This window comes from Lolium perenne, chromosome 1 (genome assembly GCF_019359855.2).
Source record: "Lolium perenne isolate Kyuss_39 chromosome 1, Kyuss_2.0, whole genome shotgun sequence".
Taxonomy (NCBI): domain Eukaryota; kingdom Viridiplantae; phylum Streptophyta; class Magnoliopsida; order Poales; family Poaceae; genus Lolium; species Lolium perenne.
The window spans coordinates 173,841,057-173,859,507 of NC_067244.2; the positions used below are offsets into that span (position 1 = coordinate 173,841,057).

General features: G+C 44.3%; 1 protein-coding gene and 1 long non-coding RNA gene across 4 annotated transcripts; both read right to left on the bottom strand.

The window, feature by feature from the left end:
• Window positions 1-5,437: 5,437 nt before the first annotated feature.
• LOC127313092 (uncharacterized) lies at window positions 5,438-11,829 on the bottom strand. 3 transcript variants are annotated; one of them, XR_007858786.2, is made up of 12 exons: window positions 11,427-11,829; window positions 11,257-11,318; window positions 10,841-10,957; window positions 10,468-10,582; window positions 9,772-9,837; window positions 9,362-9,473; window positions 8,489-8,875; window positions 8,330-8,383; window positions 8,162-8,219; window positions 7,895-7,963; window positions 6,897-7,001; window positions 5,438-5,834 (listed from the first exon to the last, which is right to left on the bottom strand). It is a non-coding gene; the product is annotated as an uncharacterized lncRNA (long non-coding RNA). The 3 variants fall into 3 exon arrangements; XR_007858784.1 differs by lacking the exons at window positions 7,895-7,963; window positions 8,162-8,219; window positions 8,330-8,383; ... (5 more) ...; window positions 11,257-11,318; window positions 11,427-11,829 and having other exon boundaries at window positions 6,897-7,571; XR_007858785.1 differs by lacking the exons at window positions 7,895-7,963; window positions 8,162-8,219; window positions 8,330-8,383; ... (5 more) ...; window positions 11,257-11,318; window positions 11,427-11,829 and having other exon boundaries at window positions 5,438-5,867; window positions 6,897-7,571.
• Window positions 11,830-14,090: 2,261 nt separating this feature from the next.
• Window positions 14,091-15,518, bottom strand: LOC127335148 (BTB/POZ and MATH domain-containing protein 1-like). Its single transcript, XM_051361740.1, has 2 exons — window positions 15,382-15,518; window positions 14,091-15,277 (listed from the first exon to the last, which is right to left on the bottom strand). The coding sequence occupies exon 2, from the start codon at window positions 15,261-15,263 to the stop codon at window positions 14,091-14,093; it is 1,173 nt and encodes a 390-aa protein (XP_051217700.1). The 5' UTR covers window positions 15,264-15,277; window positions 15,382-15,518.
• Window positions 15,519-18,451: the final 2,933 nt, after the last annotated feature.

The following is an 18,451-nucleotide window of genomic DNA, read 5'->3' on the forward strand; positions in this document are numbered from 1 at the left end:
GTATATTGGCTCGAAGACGCTATCCCAAGTGGTTTGAAAACCTGGGGATTCTCACTTCTGGGCTGGTCTCATGGCGACAAAAAAATGTATTTTTTCGCCATGGTACTTTCTCTATTAAGAATGAAGAACAGATACGATTCTGGGAAGATGTTTGGTTAGACAATGCTTCCTTAAGTGAACAATATCCTGCCTTGTATAGTATTGTTCGTCGCAAAGGTGATACCATTGCCACAGTAATGGCTACCTCACCTCCGAATGTGACGTTCAGACGGGTTTTACTTGGACAAAGGCTATTGGCATGGAATGCCTTAATTCAACGGCTGGGAGATATTCACCTATCACCTGAACCGGATGAATTTAGATGGAATCTTCATGTAGATGGCACTTTCTCAGTCAAATCTTTTTACAATGCGATTCTTCATTCTGATATACCGGTTGATAATAATAAGAAAATCTATAAGATGAAAATACCATTAAAAATTAAAATTTTTGGATGGTATCTTCGTCGCGGAGTTATTCTTACCAAAGATAATCTTGTCAAGCGGAATTGGCATGGAAATTCTAGGTTTGTTTTTTGTCATCAAGATGAAACTATTAAACACCTTTTTTTCCAGTGCCATTTTGCGAGATCTATTTGGCTAGTCATCCAAGTAGCATCTACCATGTATCCCCCGACTAGTGTAGCCAATGTCTTTGGCAACTGGCTTCACGGTATCAATTCAAGGTTTAAGTTGCTTCTTAGGGTGGGGGCGCTAGCAGTTATCTGGGCACTCTGGCTAAGTAGAAATGACAAGTTTTTTAACGATAAAAATTGTTCTTTGTTGCAGGTCATCTACAGATGTACATGTATTCTCCGTTTGTGGTTACCTCTTCAGCGGATGGAGAACCGAGACCTATTTACGGAGGTCTGTGCACGGTTGGAGGCTACGGCGAGGGATACTTTTTCCATACATGGGTGGCAGCATAGTCTACGGATTGCAGCACCACCCACACCTTAGGCGTTATATGATTCATCGCTCCGATATGTATTCCGCCTAGTTTTATATACTTTGAATCCAGACACTTTGAACGGCTGTGTGCATCCTGGTTATGCAGAGGCTGGATGTAATTGCTTCCCCAAAAGTAATAAAGCATCCTTTATCGAAAAAAGATGTCTATGTTATCGGAATTTTCAAGAAAACGGCTACCATGGAGCTCGGGCTTCATTTGTGGATTTTCTTCTATCTTTTGGTGTTTTGAAGCAAAGAGTAATCGGCAGAGGCATGTATTAAAGGAGCTGCCCTTGCCTTTAGTTGACGGAGCTGTTCCAACTAGTTACCTCATTTCTGTCAACTCTCCCCACAACTTTATGTCCACCCCATGCTCGGTTTCCCTCGTCGTTATTTACGTTTTAGTCATCATTATCCTCATTATCATGTCTCCTCCTCACGTCCTTTCCTTAATTTGCCTGCTCTGGCCGAAATGCTTCCCTGCTCTGGTTCTATTTGTTAAATGTTGTAATCTACATAGAATCTGTCTTGTATACGGATATTATGCCGTATTGTAACAGTGTATGTCTCTTGTATATATATAAACGTGATCAGCGGCCCGGTTAGGGTATCGCTCCCATAACGATTGATATGGTATCAGAGCTGGAACTTCCAAAAACGCATCTAGCCTAAAGACGGAAACCGTCGCCGTCGCTCCTCGTCAAATCTCGTCGCTCCTCGTCAGATCTCGACGTGATGTTGCTGGGATCATCCTCCTCCTCGATGACGGACAAGTCCTCGCTCAATGCTTCGGTCTCTGAGAAGCTCACGAGGGATAACTTCCTCCTGTGGCAAGCACAGGTCTTGCCTGATATCTGTGGCGCCCACCTTTACGGGTTCCTGGACGGATCTATGCCGGCGCCGGAGAAAGTTCTGAAGAGCAAGGACGCTGACGGAAAAGAAGTGACAATTCCGAACCCTGAGTATGCGCGGTGGATCTCCAATGATCAGTCCGTGTTGGGGTATCTGCTCTGGAATATGTCAAGAGAAGTATTGATTCAGATGGTTGCGCAGACTAGCTCAGCCGGTGCCTGGACAGCGATTACCAAGATGTTTTCGTCACAGTCCAGGGCTCGTGTGGTGCATCTCCGCAAACAACTGAACATGACGAAGAAGGAGAACAAGACTGTTGCGGTGTTTTTGAATCAGATTAAGACACTGGCAGATGAGATGGCAGCAGCAGGGAAGCCCCTGGACAATGGAGATGTCATATCCTATGTTCTGTCCGATCTGAATGATGAAACATACAATGGATTTGTTGCTGCAATTACTGCCTTGATCTAGGCTGAGAAGTTCATTAGGTTGAGTGATATGTATGCCCAGCTCTTGTCTTTATAAAGCTCGCTTGGTTGCTAAAAGTTTTAAGCAGCGTTATGACATTGATTATGAGGATACTTTCAGTCCTGTTGTTAAGGTAGCTATTATTCGCTTGGTCTTGGCTCTTGTTTTTTCTCGAGGATGGCAGCTTCGTCAGCTAGTTGTGAAGAACGCGTTCTTACATGGTGTTCTGAAAGAAGAGGTTTATATGCGTCAACCTCCTGGTTATGAGGAGCCTGGTCGTGTGGGTCACATTTACAAACTCCAGAAGGCTTTGTATGGTTTGAAACAAGCCCCTCGAGCGTGGTATTCTCGCCTTAGTACTAAACTTCAGTCTATTGGTTTTTCTGCATCTAAAGCTGATACTTCTCTGTTCTTCTACAATAAAGGGGGAGTGACTATATTTATGCTCATTTATGTTGATGACATTGTTGTTGCTAGTTCGTCAGAGAAGGCTGTTGATGCATTACTTCATGATCTTGGTCTTGACTTTTCCCTGAAAGATCTGGGACAGTTGCATTATTTTCTTGGTATTGAGGTTAAGAAGGTACAGGATGGTATTATTCTTTCTCAAGAGAAATATGCAAATGATCTATTAAGACGAGTAAATATGGCAATATGTAAGTCTATTGATACTCCTCTCTCGGTTTCTGAGAAATTATCAGTAGCTGATGGTGATCCTTTGAGTGGGGAAGATTCTACACGTTATAGGAGTATTGTTGGAGCTTTACAGTACATCACAATGACAGGACCAGATATTTCTTTCTCTGTGAATAAGGTCTGTCAGTTTTTACACTCTCCCACAACAGTACGTTGGACAGCTGTGAAATGTATCTTGAGATATCTTTTTTTTCGTAATGGGGGAAATATCGCCCTAGCTTCTACATCCAAAGGATGCACACGGCTTTTTTTATTACATTATTCACGAAACCTTACAAGAAAAAATACAAAAGATCAAACTCGAAGCAACCTTACTATACCTACAGTGGGATGAAGAGGGTGATAATACACCAACTCAAATCATCCAAAACTAAATGCCTTCTCACACCGCCCAATAGCAGGTGAGAAACACATCCAGTCAAGCAGACTCTCAGCGCACGCCAACGCACACGCCACAAGGGTTGCTCCCGCCGTCTTCCTCTACTCCATCTTCAAGAGAGATCAACGCATTAACCTTGCAAGACCTGCCGTCGATGCCACCACGACGCTAGACAGCTCCACCCTCCTGCACGTATACATCATCCCGCATCTGTCGTCGATACCCTCAGCGCCAACAATGTGGTAGATGAACACCACTCCACCGAAGTCCGCCAACATCCAGCAGCTGCTCCAAAAACGATGCCCCAAGAGGTAGAACGACGCAGGACGCACCGCCATCGTCCGATTCGGGAGACCCGGACCTAGGGTTTCCCCCGGAGCAGCACGAGTGAGAAACCGCAGACTGCGTCGACGATTCCTTCAAGAAGGTTGTGGCGCGACACGTCGCCATCGTCCGCCAACCGAGGTCGGAACACGGTTTTCACCGGCAGCCGCGCATCCCCAACTCGCCGAGTGTAGAGCCAAGACGGACAAAGATGACGCCTTCGACAAGGTAACGACATCGACCGACGCCGCCATCATCCGCCAAGACCGAGGTCGAGGCTCAGTTTTCACCGGCCGCCATGACACCCCGGACTAGATCACCGTCGCTGGAAACCTGTGTGAGATCCCATGATCCCCCACACAGGACTACCAGCCTGGCCGACCACCTCCGACGAAGAAGAAGGCCGCCTCCTCCATCGAACCCGAGGTTGCTGCCCCGGGCGTCCTCGAACCGCGGGAGAAACCCAAGGTCACCACCCCGCACCGGCGAGAAGCGGAGGCGATGGCGCAAACCGTCCCACCACCAGCCACCACCAGTGTGCCGCCGACGGGAGGCAGGGGAGGCCGCAGCACTCTGGCCACCGCCGGCCCATCTTCCTCCGACCGCCGCCGCCCCGCCATCACACGGGATGGAGGAGGTCTACCGCCGCCGCCGTCGAGGGGATGACCTAGCAGCCGCCCCATCCGCATCAAGAGGGAAAGCCCCCGCTGCCGCCACGCCCCGAGGTCTTTGCCCCGGCGGCGGCGGCAGGAGGTGGAGGGTTGGGGTTGGGGGCGGCTAGGGTATCTTGAGATATCTACGAGGTACACTTTCTCTTGGATTAAGATTGTCCAAGGGTTCTTCTTCTTTAGTCAGTGCATTTTAAAATGCTGACTGGGCTGGCTGTCTTGATGATAGAAGATCTACTGGTGGTTTTGCTGTGTTTTTGGGATCAAATTTGATCTTATGGAGTGCACGAAAACAGGCAACAGTTTACAGAAGCAGAGTATAAGTCATTGGCCAATGCTACGGCTGAAGTTATTTGGGTACAAACTCTACTTAAAAAATTGGAAGTGCAGCAACCTCAGGCTGCATGCTTGTGGTGTGATAACATTGGAGCTACATATCTTTCGGTTAATCCAGTGTTCCATGCTAGGACTAAGCATATTGAAGTGGATTATCACTTCGTTCGTGAAAGGGTCGCTAATAAGCTTTTGGACATACGGTTTGTTCCTTCAGAAGATCAAGTGGTGGATGATTTTACCAAGTCACTATCTACAAGACAACTAGAAGCTTTTCGGCGTAATCTTAACTTAGATAAATTATGATTAAGGGGGAGTGTTAAATGTTGTAAATCTAGTTGTACATAGAATATGTCTTGTATACGGATAGTCTGCCGTATTGTAACCGTGTATGTCTATTGCATATATATAAACGTGATCAGCGGCCCTGTTAGGGTATCGCTCCCATAACGATTGACTAGATTTTTATGTGCGCCTTGGCGCACGATCCCGTAAAATTCGTGTATAAGTGAAAAAGTAATAATAATTTTCTCAGGTCTTACAAAACATATGAAAAAAATTCAAACGGAGTAACAACCTTTTTTATACAACCTGGAAAAAAAAAGAGAAAATAGCAATTAACATTCATTTATTGTATCCATTCTCATCTCTATATGCTTCCCCAAGGAGGCACCTATATGTTTAAATAAACCTAAACCACTAACCGTGAACGTTACAAAGAAGACCACTCCAAAATACAATAAATTTAGTAATTGTTCAGGAGAACGAAGACATGTTTGACGGCAAAAAAGCTTCTCTCGCATGAACCCATCTTTCATAATTTCTAAAATGCTATATTAAGCATATCAATGTAAATCAGTGATTAGTCAGCGAGTAGATGAGCACCAGAGTTTTCTCACAACCCTTTTTCCTGTCAAGCTTACAGTAGCTATAATCTTCGAGTATTTATAATCATTACGTGTATCCTATTTGCGTCCACCAAACTGTCCATAGGACTTCTACACACTGAAAGACTCCCATAAGCAGGATAAGGACGGTGAATTGACGCGCAGAACATGATGATGGCCAATATTTTGCCTCCTCAGCCACGTGAGTCATGTACTTGTGGTTGGGCTTCAGCATCGCCTGAAGCATGCAAATTGTTAGAACCCCAACAACCTACATGATACGACAGTGAATCATACGAGATGGCAAGCACATATATGAGAATGAAAATTCAATGTTGAAAGAGCAGTCTACAACAGCCCAAAAGCAGAGCGATTCTCCAACTATGAAACTACAAAGAATATATGAAGCAGGAAGTAAAATTATATAATCCAAGAAATTTGCATATTTATGACTCGTTATAGCAATTATATGACCCTAGAAATTAAATCTGAGGTTCTCGCTTTGCATGCTGAAACCATATGTGTGCACTACCTTTAGATACACACATATTTTAGACGATGGCAGCGACAGGGATTCTACCGTTTCCCACGCCAAGCTGATAGGCACATACACACTTTAAATAGTCCGTTGTTAAATGCAGAGTAGAGCTCCAATCTGATGCGAGGATAAAGTGGCTGACTGAGCATGTATACAACCCTAGCGGTGTATATTTTTTCAGATAAACGATCATGCGAACTCAGAGCAGTGGCATCTCTGCGTTTAAGTAAATGACAACATAACCGAGAAATTCAGTACAACAAAACTATCCATTTATGCAAATGGAAAATTCTTGAGCTTCAAAATGCAGGTTAAGAAGATGCACTCACGGCGTATCTCGGAAGCTACTTAGAAAACCATCACATATAGTGGACATGATGAACCAAAAAATGTATACACCGAATCAACTGTAAGCTCTTATCCATCATTCTCACCCACAACATAAATCTAACAAAGCCAATAACTTAGAATAGAAATACATTATGCACAAAACTTTTTAAGGTTATATACATATCCTTCTGTCAGTATTGTCAGATTGTAGAGAACAAAGTAATACAGAAAACAGAAGATGGGTATGTTGTACTATACATTGAAAGAAAGAAAATTAAAATTTTACCATGTAGATACAAAATGGATTATTTAAACGGGGCAACATATATTTCTTATGAGAAAAAGGAAACAAACAATATTGCACGCAAAGTAATGCAGACACCAAAGTCTAATATCATGCCACTAAAGGAAAATAGTTTAAGAGGGTTTTACCTTAAAACTGTATGCAACAAATCTTTAATATATGTGCCAAGAGTCGCTCAAGTTCCTCTCCCCACCTTTTGTCAACAAATAAGCAAGCAATTACTCTTTAAAGAACTGAAAATACAAGGCTTGCTTGAGAAATCGTTTATTAATGAAGCGAAACAAAAAAATCTAGCAAAAGAGGACACTAATTATTTAGCAAATAAATGCAATACATACAAGCAGCGAAAATAGGAAATATATTTAAAGATGTACTTATAGATGGTTCCGAGATAACAACAGCTAAATATATTGAGGTCTCATTCAGGTTCACATTAGGCAACTACTGGAACAGATCTCTCTCAAGATGAATCCCTAATATTTTTGGCATCATGTAAAAAACGACAGAGAACTTCTTTATGAAATCACAAGAATTCCCAGTCTATAAAAAACGCATGGGAGCCTTGGATCTATGTGCATGTACCTAGGTCCATGCTTTTTTTTACAACCAATGACATCGTCTGTGAAATAGTCCTCTCAGCATAGACCTATATGTAAGACAATGAACTAATTCTAACAAATACATTGGCAGAACTATCATCATAAGATCAAGCATATCAAAGTCCAGCAGTTAACAACATTATCATTTTCAGACTACTACTATTTCCTCTTTGGAAGTATATATTATTTAATTTCGTTTGTGAATGCTTACTGATCTGATCCATGGCGTTTCTCTAAAGCAAGAAAACATAGCATCATGGTCGCAGCTATTTCATACTCCTTTAAAAGTACATAGCACATGCAAAATGTAAAATCATAGGTCATAACCAAAGTAGCTACAAACATGCAGAAAACATGCGAACTGTGAGCACCATGTACATACATAATTGTACTAACCAGAGATAAATATTGGTGGAAGATTATGTTGCAACGCTGATATGTAACATGATTTTCAGCAGAACTACAACTGCTTATAAACAGCTCTCATAATGGATGCATATGCCCGTGCCACTACTTAAAATCTACACCTAGGACATTGCAAAGTCAGCGAGGTCGCAGTCATCGATGCTTTGTCCCTTGGTGCTGCCAGGACATGGCTGACCACACAGGAAAATACACGATTACAGTTTCAGCAAGTTGGTAAAAGTAAATAAGATCATCGAATAGGCTGAATGAGGTAGTTTGAGGCCAACCTAGGGCAGAGAAGATTTTAAGAAATGGGACAACTCAAGAGAAGTTGTTCAAGGCCTAGAATGGTTGTTTGCATCACAAATTGGTTACTTTTTCATAGATACCTTTTGTAAGACCAGCAAAAATTATGTGGCGTGTCCTTGCTGCACACCTCCAATAGATCTTCATGTATGGATTGCAATAACAATATGCTATTTCAGTGGGTGGCTGCATATATGCGAAATGGATTGATATACCAGAAAAGAAGGGAAGAGGCACTGTGGCGTACATACTGGAATTGATTAGCATCATGCACTCCCCAGTCCCCTGCCTTGCCACACCATCTCCTGCTCCAACAAAGACAGAAGAAAAACTGTCAATATGAGCATATTCCAAGAGAACCAATGATAAGGCAAGAATAAACGATAGGAGCAAGTAGATGCAGTGAACACCTCAAACCAGTGGGGGATTAATTGATGAACAACTGAACCTGTCCTCACCGTGAGACCCCTTTTCCTGGCGGGATCAAACTACAGCAGCGGCCATGCTGCTCTTATCGGTTATTGCTAGTGCTATTGTCTAACATTTGATTTTTAGTCATACTGAGAGCGAATTTCACGGGATGGTGCGCCATGGCACACCCCAGAATAAGTAAAGGTGGAGAAACCGATAAGAACACATGACACCTTAAGAAATTCACTCATACGAAGCCAATCTTCTACTATGAAAACAAATAAAATATGCAAATGATCAGTTGCAAAGAAAAAAGAGGAAGAAGCAGTGACCTTAGTTTTTTCTGCAATTACTGAATCTTCCACAAGCACATTCGTGGTGTGTAGCTGAAGGAGTTTATAAAAATGAAAAAGTTATCCACTATCCAAAAATGGATTTCGAGATGAACTTATTAGAAAAAGTGAAACCTTGTCCAAACTAAGAAACGTATGAAAACATAATTATAGGTAGCAATAAAAATCACATTCCTGTGGTTAGAAACATCCTGAGTTTCTTTCTCTACCTTACAAACTGGTAACTGACAACTCCTAATAAGCTTACATACTTTGTAATAAAAATCACTGAAATCAAGTTTGAAGTTTCTAAAATGCTAATAGGCAGGACAATGAATAAAGCACATCACACAAATAATAGGTAAGAGCAATATAATTCTTGGCTGAATAAATGTCATAGAATAGAACTGGGATGCATTACAACAAAAATGAATTGCATAATCGAGTCACATCTTGTTATTGATCAGAAATAAGAACAATTGCCAATAATCAGAGGGAAACATGAAATACTGCAACAATCCTCAATGGTGGAAGGGTTACCTTAAGTGTTCATCATTAGGAATTGAGTTTTGTTACGGACCAGCCAAGGTGAGAACAAAAATGCAGAAACACATGAACATAGGACACTGTTGATTTCTCTAGAGAGTTGACGCTGAAATAGTAGGAGAATTAAATATTTAGGGTACAACTATTCAACCTACAAAAGGGCAAATGCACGAACACACAAAGCATATTTAAGATCAACAACTATAATGACTGGAAGTAAAGCACACCAATATTCTCAAATACGACCGCTGAAAGTAAAGCAAAACTTTAATTTGGTACCAAATATAAGTTATCCAAAGGCAAAAAATTACTCACGCAGAAAAATTATATTAAGGCATATGTTTGATCAACTTCATTATAGGAAAACAAGCATAACAATCGATGAAATAGAAAAATTATATTACCTGACATCCAACAATCTGACCAAGAAATAAAAGAGAACACTTCATAGCTCTAGTCTCAATTAATCTCTGAAATAGAAAAGCATAAGTTTTATTACAGATGAATAGTCCAAGTTGGTATACATAACTGTACTATCTGTACTGTAATAGAAGAGAAAACAGCCAGGTAAAGTGACATTTTAATCTCTATGGTGTGTAAGCTAAAGATCATTTCTGACATCTCAATATAACAATTATTACCATAGCAAATAATTCTTGGATTCTCCCTGTACATATAATTGATTAATTTTAACTAACTGCTGTTGAAGGTCAGTGTTGATGTGCCCAACGCCCACAATTGTGGTTGAAGGTAGAACTGCTGTTTTAGTAAGTGGATTTTTCACAACAATATACTTACGGAGAAGTAGCACTTCCTTTTTAGTCTATCTCGCCAATGTTCCAAAGTTCTACACTTACAGAGTATATAGTCTACACTAATTTTCATAAGAAAAACAACCAATTATTCAGAGAAAAATATTTAGTAATATCCTGGAAAAAGCATGGTCCCCTTATCTAAGCAATATATTCATCATAACAACCTAGATCATAGGCAACAGATTATTACCTAGCGGGGAGATGGGGTTGAGTTGCCAAAATAACAATGTGATATACTACATATCCATGATAAAATTTATTCATGTTGTGTAGTATAAACAATACCTGGGGCTCGAGGGAACCAACTGATAGGTGCTGGAGATTTTTTATCTGCACACGGCATGTAATGTTGCCGCTGACCATTGCAATACCGCACCTGTGAGCACCATCACGTGGGCACCTGAAATTAACGGGAAACACAAACAGTAGCCTGAAATTATTTGTAAATATGCTCTAATGGAATGTGCATCATGTCCAGCAGTGAAATGAAAGGTACCCAAGCCTATCCTCTGTTTGGCAACAATTTCAAATTTTTCTTTTGCGAATAAATTGAAAACTTGATTAACTTGCAAATTTAATTGATGCACGTTGAAAAAAAAATACTCCATATTCATTTATATGCGAAGATGCAAAGGAAGTTGGGAAAAGTAAATCTCACCGTATGCATTTCCTATTAGCAGTAACATGCCAAAGCATTAAATTCATAACCTTCTTCTGATCTATAGAACTTGTATAGGCTACTACATAATTGGACTGCTAAAACACTGTTGCTCACCTAAAGAACACCACAAAGAAGAAACGTTATATTTCAAAAACATGTTAGACCACAGACTGCTAAAACATGTCGCTGAATCTGCACTTCTTATATAACAATAAGAACTATTCCAGCAATATTCTAGAGCAATTTTGTAGTACACCGTCGACCCCGAAGGGGAAAATAAGATCCTTTACATCAACTAACTTTGCATTCAATAGTAAAAGTGCTTCATTACAGAGAAATAAATAACATTTGAGAAGAAAATCCAAAAAGGGAGAAAATAAGTTAAAAAATGCTCAGTTAGGAATAATGTTCACCTGGCTCTTGTATTTGTCAGTTTGTATTCCTCCATGATCAATGATAATTAGAAAGCTCAACACTGAAAAAGAAAACAACAATTCAGTGATATTAGTAGTTGCATACCAAATAAACAAGTGACATTGCAGCGGTCATCTAAGAGGAAATCTAGAAAAGAAAGATAAATCACCTCAAGTGTCGATGCCATCATGCCAAATATCAACTTCAAGTCACGTATCTTCTCTGGTACATGTCCATAATATAGAGTCAAATTAGACCAAGCAAGCCAACAACTTGAGCATGTGCTACTCAAACAATCATAGAGCCACGGACCTAGATAATGGATCTTGCTAGCTAATTGATGTAGCCAAGAACCTGACCATGTATCGCAAAAAAAAAAGAACCTGACCATGTGCTAGGAAAAAAATCACACGGCAACCTAATCTAGCCAAGAGCTTGAGCATGTGCTACCAAAAGAATCACATAGCCATGGATCTAGGTAATGAAGCTAGCTAGCAATCGATCTAGCAAAAAAATCACACTACAAGCCACAGATCTAGATATGGAGCTAGCTAGCCAATTAATCTAGAAAAAAAAAATCGGACCAGCAACGCAGGGAACTGCGGGATCTGGCCGCAGGCACCATGTGCTCTGCCGCCGCACGCGCCATGCTGCCCGGCCGCCGCGACCACGAAAATAGAGACGATTAGCACTCGAAAAGAGAGGGTGTGGGATATGTACCTTGCCAAAATGAATGGTCGACGACCTGCAGGGCCGGTTCTGCTCCCATGTGCTCGCGCCTGTACCGGCGGCGCTGGTCCGCGACACAGCGTTGATCCTCCATCGGTAGCCTTGGCGGGGCTGCTCGCGCGTGCTCGCGCTTCCACCGGCGGCGGCACCCCCGCGCGCCCGAGAAACCACAGGCAGCGCCATTCTCGTGACCTCACTCATGCCGGCTCCTGCGGAGGTCGCCCGCGACGAGGTCGCCTGCGCCGCCGGTCGCCCGCGCCGCCCATCACCGGCGCAGGAGGGGATTGGGAGAAGAGGCGCAGGAGGGGGAGGTGGCGGCGGGATGGGGGCGCGAGGGGAGAGGAGGAAGACGAGAGAGGCGGCTGGTGCGAACGAACGGGTAGGGTTTGGTCGGTGGGCTCTCTGATTTTGTCTCACGCACAACCACCCATGTCAAATGACTACTCTACCCCTGGGAGTGGAGATCTCCCACGCGATGCCTGACTGGACCAAACCGCACCCACAATCACCGACGAGTGGACCCGGCCAATGGTGGGACCCACACGCAGTCTGAGGTGGGTAAAAAACGGCTGTTGCATGGGGTTAGCTAGTGGGAGGGCCAATTGGAACACTCACTTTAAACGGATGAGATGCAAAGTGGGGCAAAGATGGGGTGATCCGACGGTGGAGATGCTGAAATCGCTGTGAGAGCCCCATGGGGGTGCAACAATTATACCTTTAGATACTATTGACGACGCTTTAGACGCTTTAGACGGGTACTGTATCTAAGCATCACCGGTGTCGGCGATACAGCCTTGCAAGACTTTAAAAGTACTATGTGCTTTCTTTAAACCTGTCTATGTTTCAGCTCCACAGCCAAAGTTGGGAAGTGCCTTCAGACGTGTGTATTTCTCTTTCTCTTTCTTCTGAATGTGTGCAATCTGGCGATCAAATATTTATTTTCTCATTCTTCCTATTATTATCATTAATGCCCAAATACAGATTCATCCAGTTTGATGCTTAGAAATCCGTTGATTATTGATGCTCCTTCTGCCCTGCAATTGTTTGACAAAATGCTGCTAAGCAAATCTACACCAAGCCCCCCTGGGCCACAAACCACGGGAGTGACAAGGATCACATCAGCAGGACAGCAACAATTTCAACGTTTGTAGAAGTACTCCAACAGTTTTAAGAGTCTGTCAGATCCCCCTTTGTATATTTATCCAAATGAATACAAGCTGTCCTTCAATTTTGAATCACTGGGCTTCTGCATGCTTCTAGGAACAACTCGTCTCTTATATGAATGAAGGTCAAATATCTGTCTCATGATGCATGTTTGTAGCTAATAGCACTCAAATATCTGCAGCACCATCAGGTGTTACATATTGCCGTAGGTTAAAACTACATTGGATTATTCATTGTCTTTCTACAAAAGATTATTGAAAATGCATGATGATGGGAAATGAATCAGAGTCTATGTTTCTATGTATCACTTCACCATAGTTGCAAGTCGTGGTTTCTATGTATCACTTCACAGTAGATGCAATCGTCTCATAAGAAAAATAGATTATTTATGTTGTTCAACAATTCTGTAGATACAGATACATTTTTACTCGATACAATGTCTGCTCCCATTGGAAAATGAGTACCTAATATTTAAACAAACATTTAGTTCAAAGTGTTCTAAATTATGTGCATGAAATTTCCATAGAAACCAGCAGGGTATCATCATATTCGGTGACCGAATTAAATATTGATGTTCGAAGATAACACAGTTCAGCAAACAACTTTAGACTAAATAAGCTCAGGCTTTGCATGTGAGTTAAAGCTGGATTAACATCCGTGGCTTCTGAATATACTGGCCATCATCGATGTTAAACTTCCATTGTGGAGATGCACAAAGTGTGCCTACAATGCATGAATCCACAATAGTATGAAAATGGATCAGCTAGCAGAGGAAGTTGCAGGCGCATTGCAGCTTGCAGGAATGCGTTTTACACGCTTACACCTGAACTTACAGATGATTCATGCAATGAATACACGACAATTTTTCTGACCAAACATATAGGAAAATGGCACGATGAAACGAAAGCAGGTCACAATGTTTACTATCTCTTTCTAGGTGTCACATATAATCATGGAATTCTATTTGACGAATAGTTGCGATTATCTGATCTATTACACTTTTCAAACAAGCTTGGCACCGGGCTCCTTTAGAACAAAATGGACATGCTCTAGTTATATGCTCGCGGTCATTTGCAATTAGATTCTGCAGGCATGCAATAGTTTGGACTCGGAGGAACCGCACACACGCCTCTTTCAAGTCAGGGCATTGGTGTTGGTCAGCGAGAGCAAGAGTGGACATCACCGAGTTCACCGTCATGTGCTCGGATAAATACTCTTCACAGATAAGTTTCAGACGTTGAAGACCATATCTATCTGCCGCTACAAACAAATGTTGCATCCACATTACAGCATCCAACTCATAATCTTCGTCTGGTTTGTCCTCCTCCTCCATGCCATACATCTGCAAGTTTGGATCTAATGAGTCCGTATAGATGTAACCAAGCATGGCATTGAACACGTTTGCCTCCATGTCTTGGATCTGTATGGCTGTAGACATAGCACCCTCCTTCATGGGGCCAAAGAGTTCTGCCATGAAGACTGGAGATCGGGCTGCAAGCACACACCGGTGTGCGGCGATTGTCTCGCCGCTGACCTCGAACGTCACATCGGCACCCACTTTAGTCTGAAAGAGATGGTTATAATGCTGAAATATGCCAGAAAGCGGCACCTCGGCGACTCTGCTAAGGTCCTCATTCACCATGATATCACATCGGATGGTGAAAGAATCATTCTTGAGGTTCTTTGATTGCTCAAGGGCGCATCTTCTGATAAACCCCCCGTGGCCCAAACCAGGACGACTCTTGGAGAAGATGAACGTTCCGGTTTCACGAATGTAGGCTGGATTTTGCCACACAACCTGATCGACGAAGCTGAACTCCCATTGCACCTTCACGTCCTTTGCAATATTGTCATCATGAAGGACAATGTATAGAGAAATAAAGTCGGCATTGCGTGGGACGTCACCACAAGGGTAGTACACGATGTACCAGCGATGGCCTCCTACCATGAAAGGGCGAGAACTGATGCCCTTGCCATTGGGTGCGCGTTTGGTATGCGAGTAGCCTTCGACCACGAGGAGGTGGTACCCGCTGGCGGCGCCGGCATCCGTGACCGATGTGGTGGAAGGGCAAAGCTCGCCGTTGGTTAAGACCGAGACTCCAGCGAAGGACATAATGATCAGCGAATCTGCAAGTCAATTGGTAGCATCTACTGATCAATTACCAGTAACTAGAACGCCATAGGCACTTGATTGAAGGTTCAGAGTTGAGATCGTGTAGCCGAGGGCAAACCTGCAGGTCCCCGAACCGCACGAAGTCGACGCTCCCGTGCCCACGCACGGCGCCGTCTCTGGCCGCACCGTTCTGCGCGGCTGCGCCGACAAGCCGCGCCGCAATTGCGCTAGGCCCTGCAGATGCACGAGTCGCTGTCACTCCTCCGGCGAGACAGAGTAGCTACGGCGGCTCGTCGGTGCGTATGGCAAGCCAAAGGATGTTAGGGTTTACGACTAGCTATGCTAGTTGGATTAATAGGCCTATAAGTACCTTTTTCAGCCCACGAGTGGCAAGGCAAGCCCACCGTCACGGCAGTCTTCTCGGAAAAGTAGTAGTATTCTGTTCTAGAAAGGAAAGAAAAAACTAAGAGAGAAAGTCCATATTACCCTCTAAATTGTCCTAAAGTTTAGTTTACAACCCAAACAGTAATTTGGTTCAACTTTCAACCCTAAATTATGAAAACCGTTCAAATTACCCCTTTGCCCTTTTGGACTGGTTTTGAGCCTGTTATGCTTGCCACATCAGGGTGTTTCCATATCTAATTCGGTCAAAATGCAAGTACTCCGTACATGTATTTCTCTACATTTCCTCATACATGCATGGCCGCATGGGTTTTTTTTTCTTTTGACATGATGGCCGCATGGGCTTGAAACATAGGATTATTGTTGAAAAGTAATGCTAGGTCTACGGACAGTTTCTACAAAAAAAATACTTACGGACTCACACGGTAACACTGCAGACAGGTGAACGTGGTCCAATATTTACGCAAGGAACAGAAACTCCACCAATCAGCTCACTCCAGCTCATCCCGTGGGATTCCCGTAACCTAGACTGTCCGTAAGTCTAGGATTATTGTTGAAACAGAGGCGATCTACCTCATCTTTTCACGCAAGAAAGGCTGGCCTCTTTCTGAAAAAAAAGGCATCCATCGCCAGAACACGGCGCATGCATGGAGTACGAGGGAACGAGTATGCAAATACATGTACATGACCATTATGCAAAGTTCGCATACGGGAATAAATCGATGACGTGGCGGGTAAACCGGCTCAAAACTGGACAAACTAGTGGAAGGGGGTGATTCTGAAAGGGTTTTGTAATTTAGGGTTGAAGAATGAACCAAATAAGAGTTTCAGGTTGCAACGTGAACTTTAGGACAAGTTTAGGGGTGTAAATTGGACTTCTCTCAGAAACTAAACAAAACCGATAAAAAGGCATTTCATTACCCAAACACTCCCTTCCCCTAATCCCCTCCTCTCCGCCGCTGCCGCCGACGCCAGCCGCGGTGGAGGCGGCCCTGGTACCGAACGGTTCTAGGGGAGGTGGACGTGGCGGCCATCTCCTCAATGCGGCTGGGGCTGGGTCATCGGAGACGGACGCGGGCGGTGGTCGGGGCGGCGTTCCCCGGCCAGGCGGCGGCAGCGCTCTTCACCGGGCCTTCATGGCTGCGAGTGGAGGAGGTCTGTCGTGGGTCTAGGCTGCCCGCCTAGACCGGTCGTCTTCCCGGCGGCGCGAGCGGGCGTAGGCGGTGGATCGGTCGGTGGAGGGTTGCGGAGAAGGCGCTACGGCAGCGGCGGTCCTCGGTGGTTGCTGTCGGCGGCGGCCTCAGTGCAGCCAGTGGCGGCGCGACCAGGGCCTGATCGCGGCTATGTAGCCTGCTGGTTCCCGCATCCCAGGGTTGTTCATCTTGCCGGATCTTCGGGGTGACAGGCGGCGAGGATGGCCTTTTGCGTGGGGGCTTGGCCTGTGTAAAGGCGGTGGTCCTAGGGTTCCTCACGCGCCAAGACGAAGACCTTCTGGATGTTGATCTTCTTCATCGAGCCGGAGTGATGAGTTCCGGAAGGCTCGACCGGTGAATGGAACAGTGCATCTTATGTCTGGAGTTCGCTGGATCGGGTGGTATTCGGTCGCGCGCACCCATGCTTTTATTCCGACCGTTTGGTTCTGGAGGGAGCGGCGCGAAGCTCTTTTTCTGTGTTGACATCGAGTGACTATGGATCCATGATGAAAGTCGGAAAAAAAGAATTTCATGAAGGCCGGATGGGAGGACTAGCTAAGGGAGGTTCAAGTCTACGCGCTATTGAGGGACTTGGTTGGTGTTCCGGGCTTCACAGCAGCGGTGTGAAAGTGGCAACACAGGTGAAGTTGAGAGTCCTACCTTTCAGGGTGAAAACCCAAGGTCTTGCCTTAACTGGTTGTGCATGGCAATGACCTTGTTGGAGGCATTGTTTTGAGAGCGGGGACTATCTTCAGGGTGAAAATCTAAGATCTTTGATCGGGCGATGACGGTGTTAGAGCATTGTTCCCTTCTTGATGAGGACATCCCTACCTCACTACTACCTCCGTCATTACAAGAAGATGATCATGTTGTGAAACTCAAGTCCAATGAAGTAAGGATTGGACCAATGACACGAGCTCGTGCGAAGCTACTTAAACAACAGGTGAACTTGTTCTTAAATGATACTTTGATCAATGAGAGCTTTATACTGCCTAAGTCCTATTATTTGTGTACGATCAGGTATGAGGAGGGAGCAAGCATAGCACGAGGAAGAGAGGAGCAGTTGGACCAGAAGATGAACATGAAGCTAGACATGGAGTTGGACGTGAAGACATCCCATGGACGCGTGAGGGAGGAGCGGGAGGCATGCGCGAGAGGAGGAGATGTTCTAGCCGGCACCAGGACCGGTCAACCGGCCGCACCGCCGGGCCACCCGGTCCCAGGGCTGGTCCGACCGGCCCCCACGCCGGATCCATCCGGTTTCAACCGGATTCTACGCTTGTGCCAATCGGGCACTATCCAGTAAGCCCGGAAGGTCCACCCGGTCGTCGCCCGGCGCCAGACCCGGTCCAAACCGGACCGGCCGGTCCTAGGCCCGATCAACCGGATTCCAGACCGGCCGTGTCCGAGTCTGTCTCGACCAGATCTATTCTGGGTCGGTTATTTTCGTACTTTTTCGACCTGAGGTCGTCCTGGACGCCTATATAAGTCCATAGGACGCCCCCAAAGTTGCTTTAGACCATGTTTAAGATAAACCCTAGTTCTTAGTTGTTTGCTCTGCAAAACTATTGAATCCCCTACACCATATTGCTT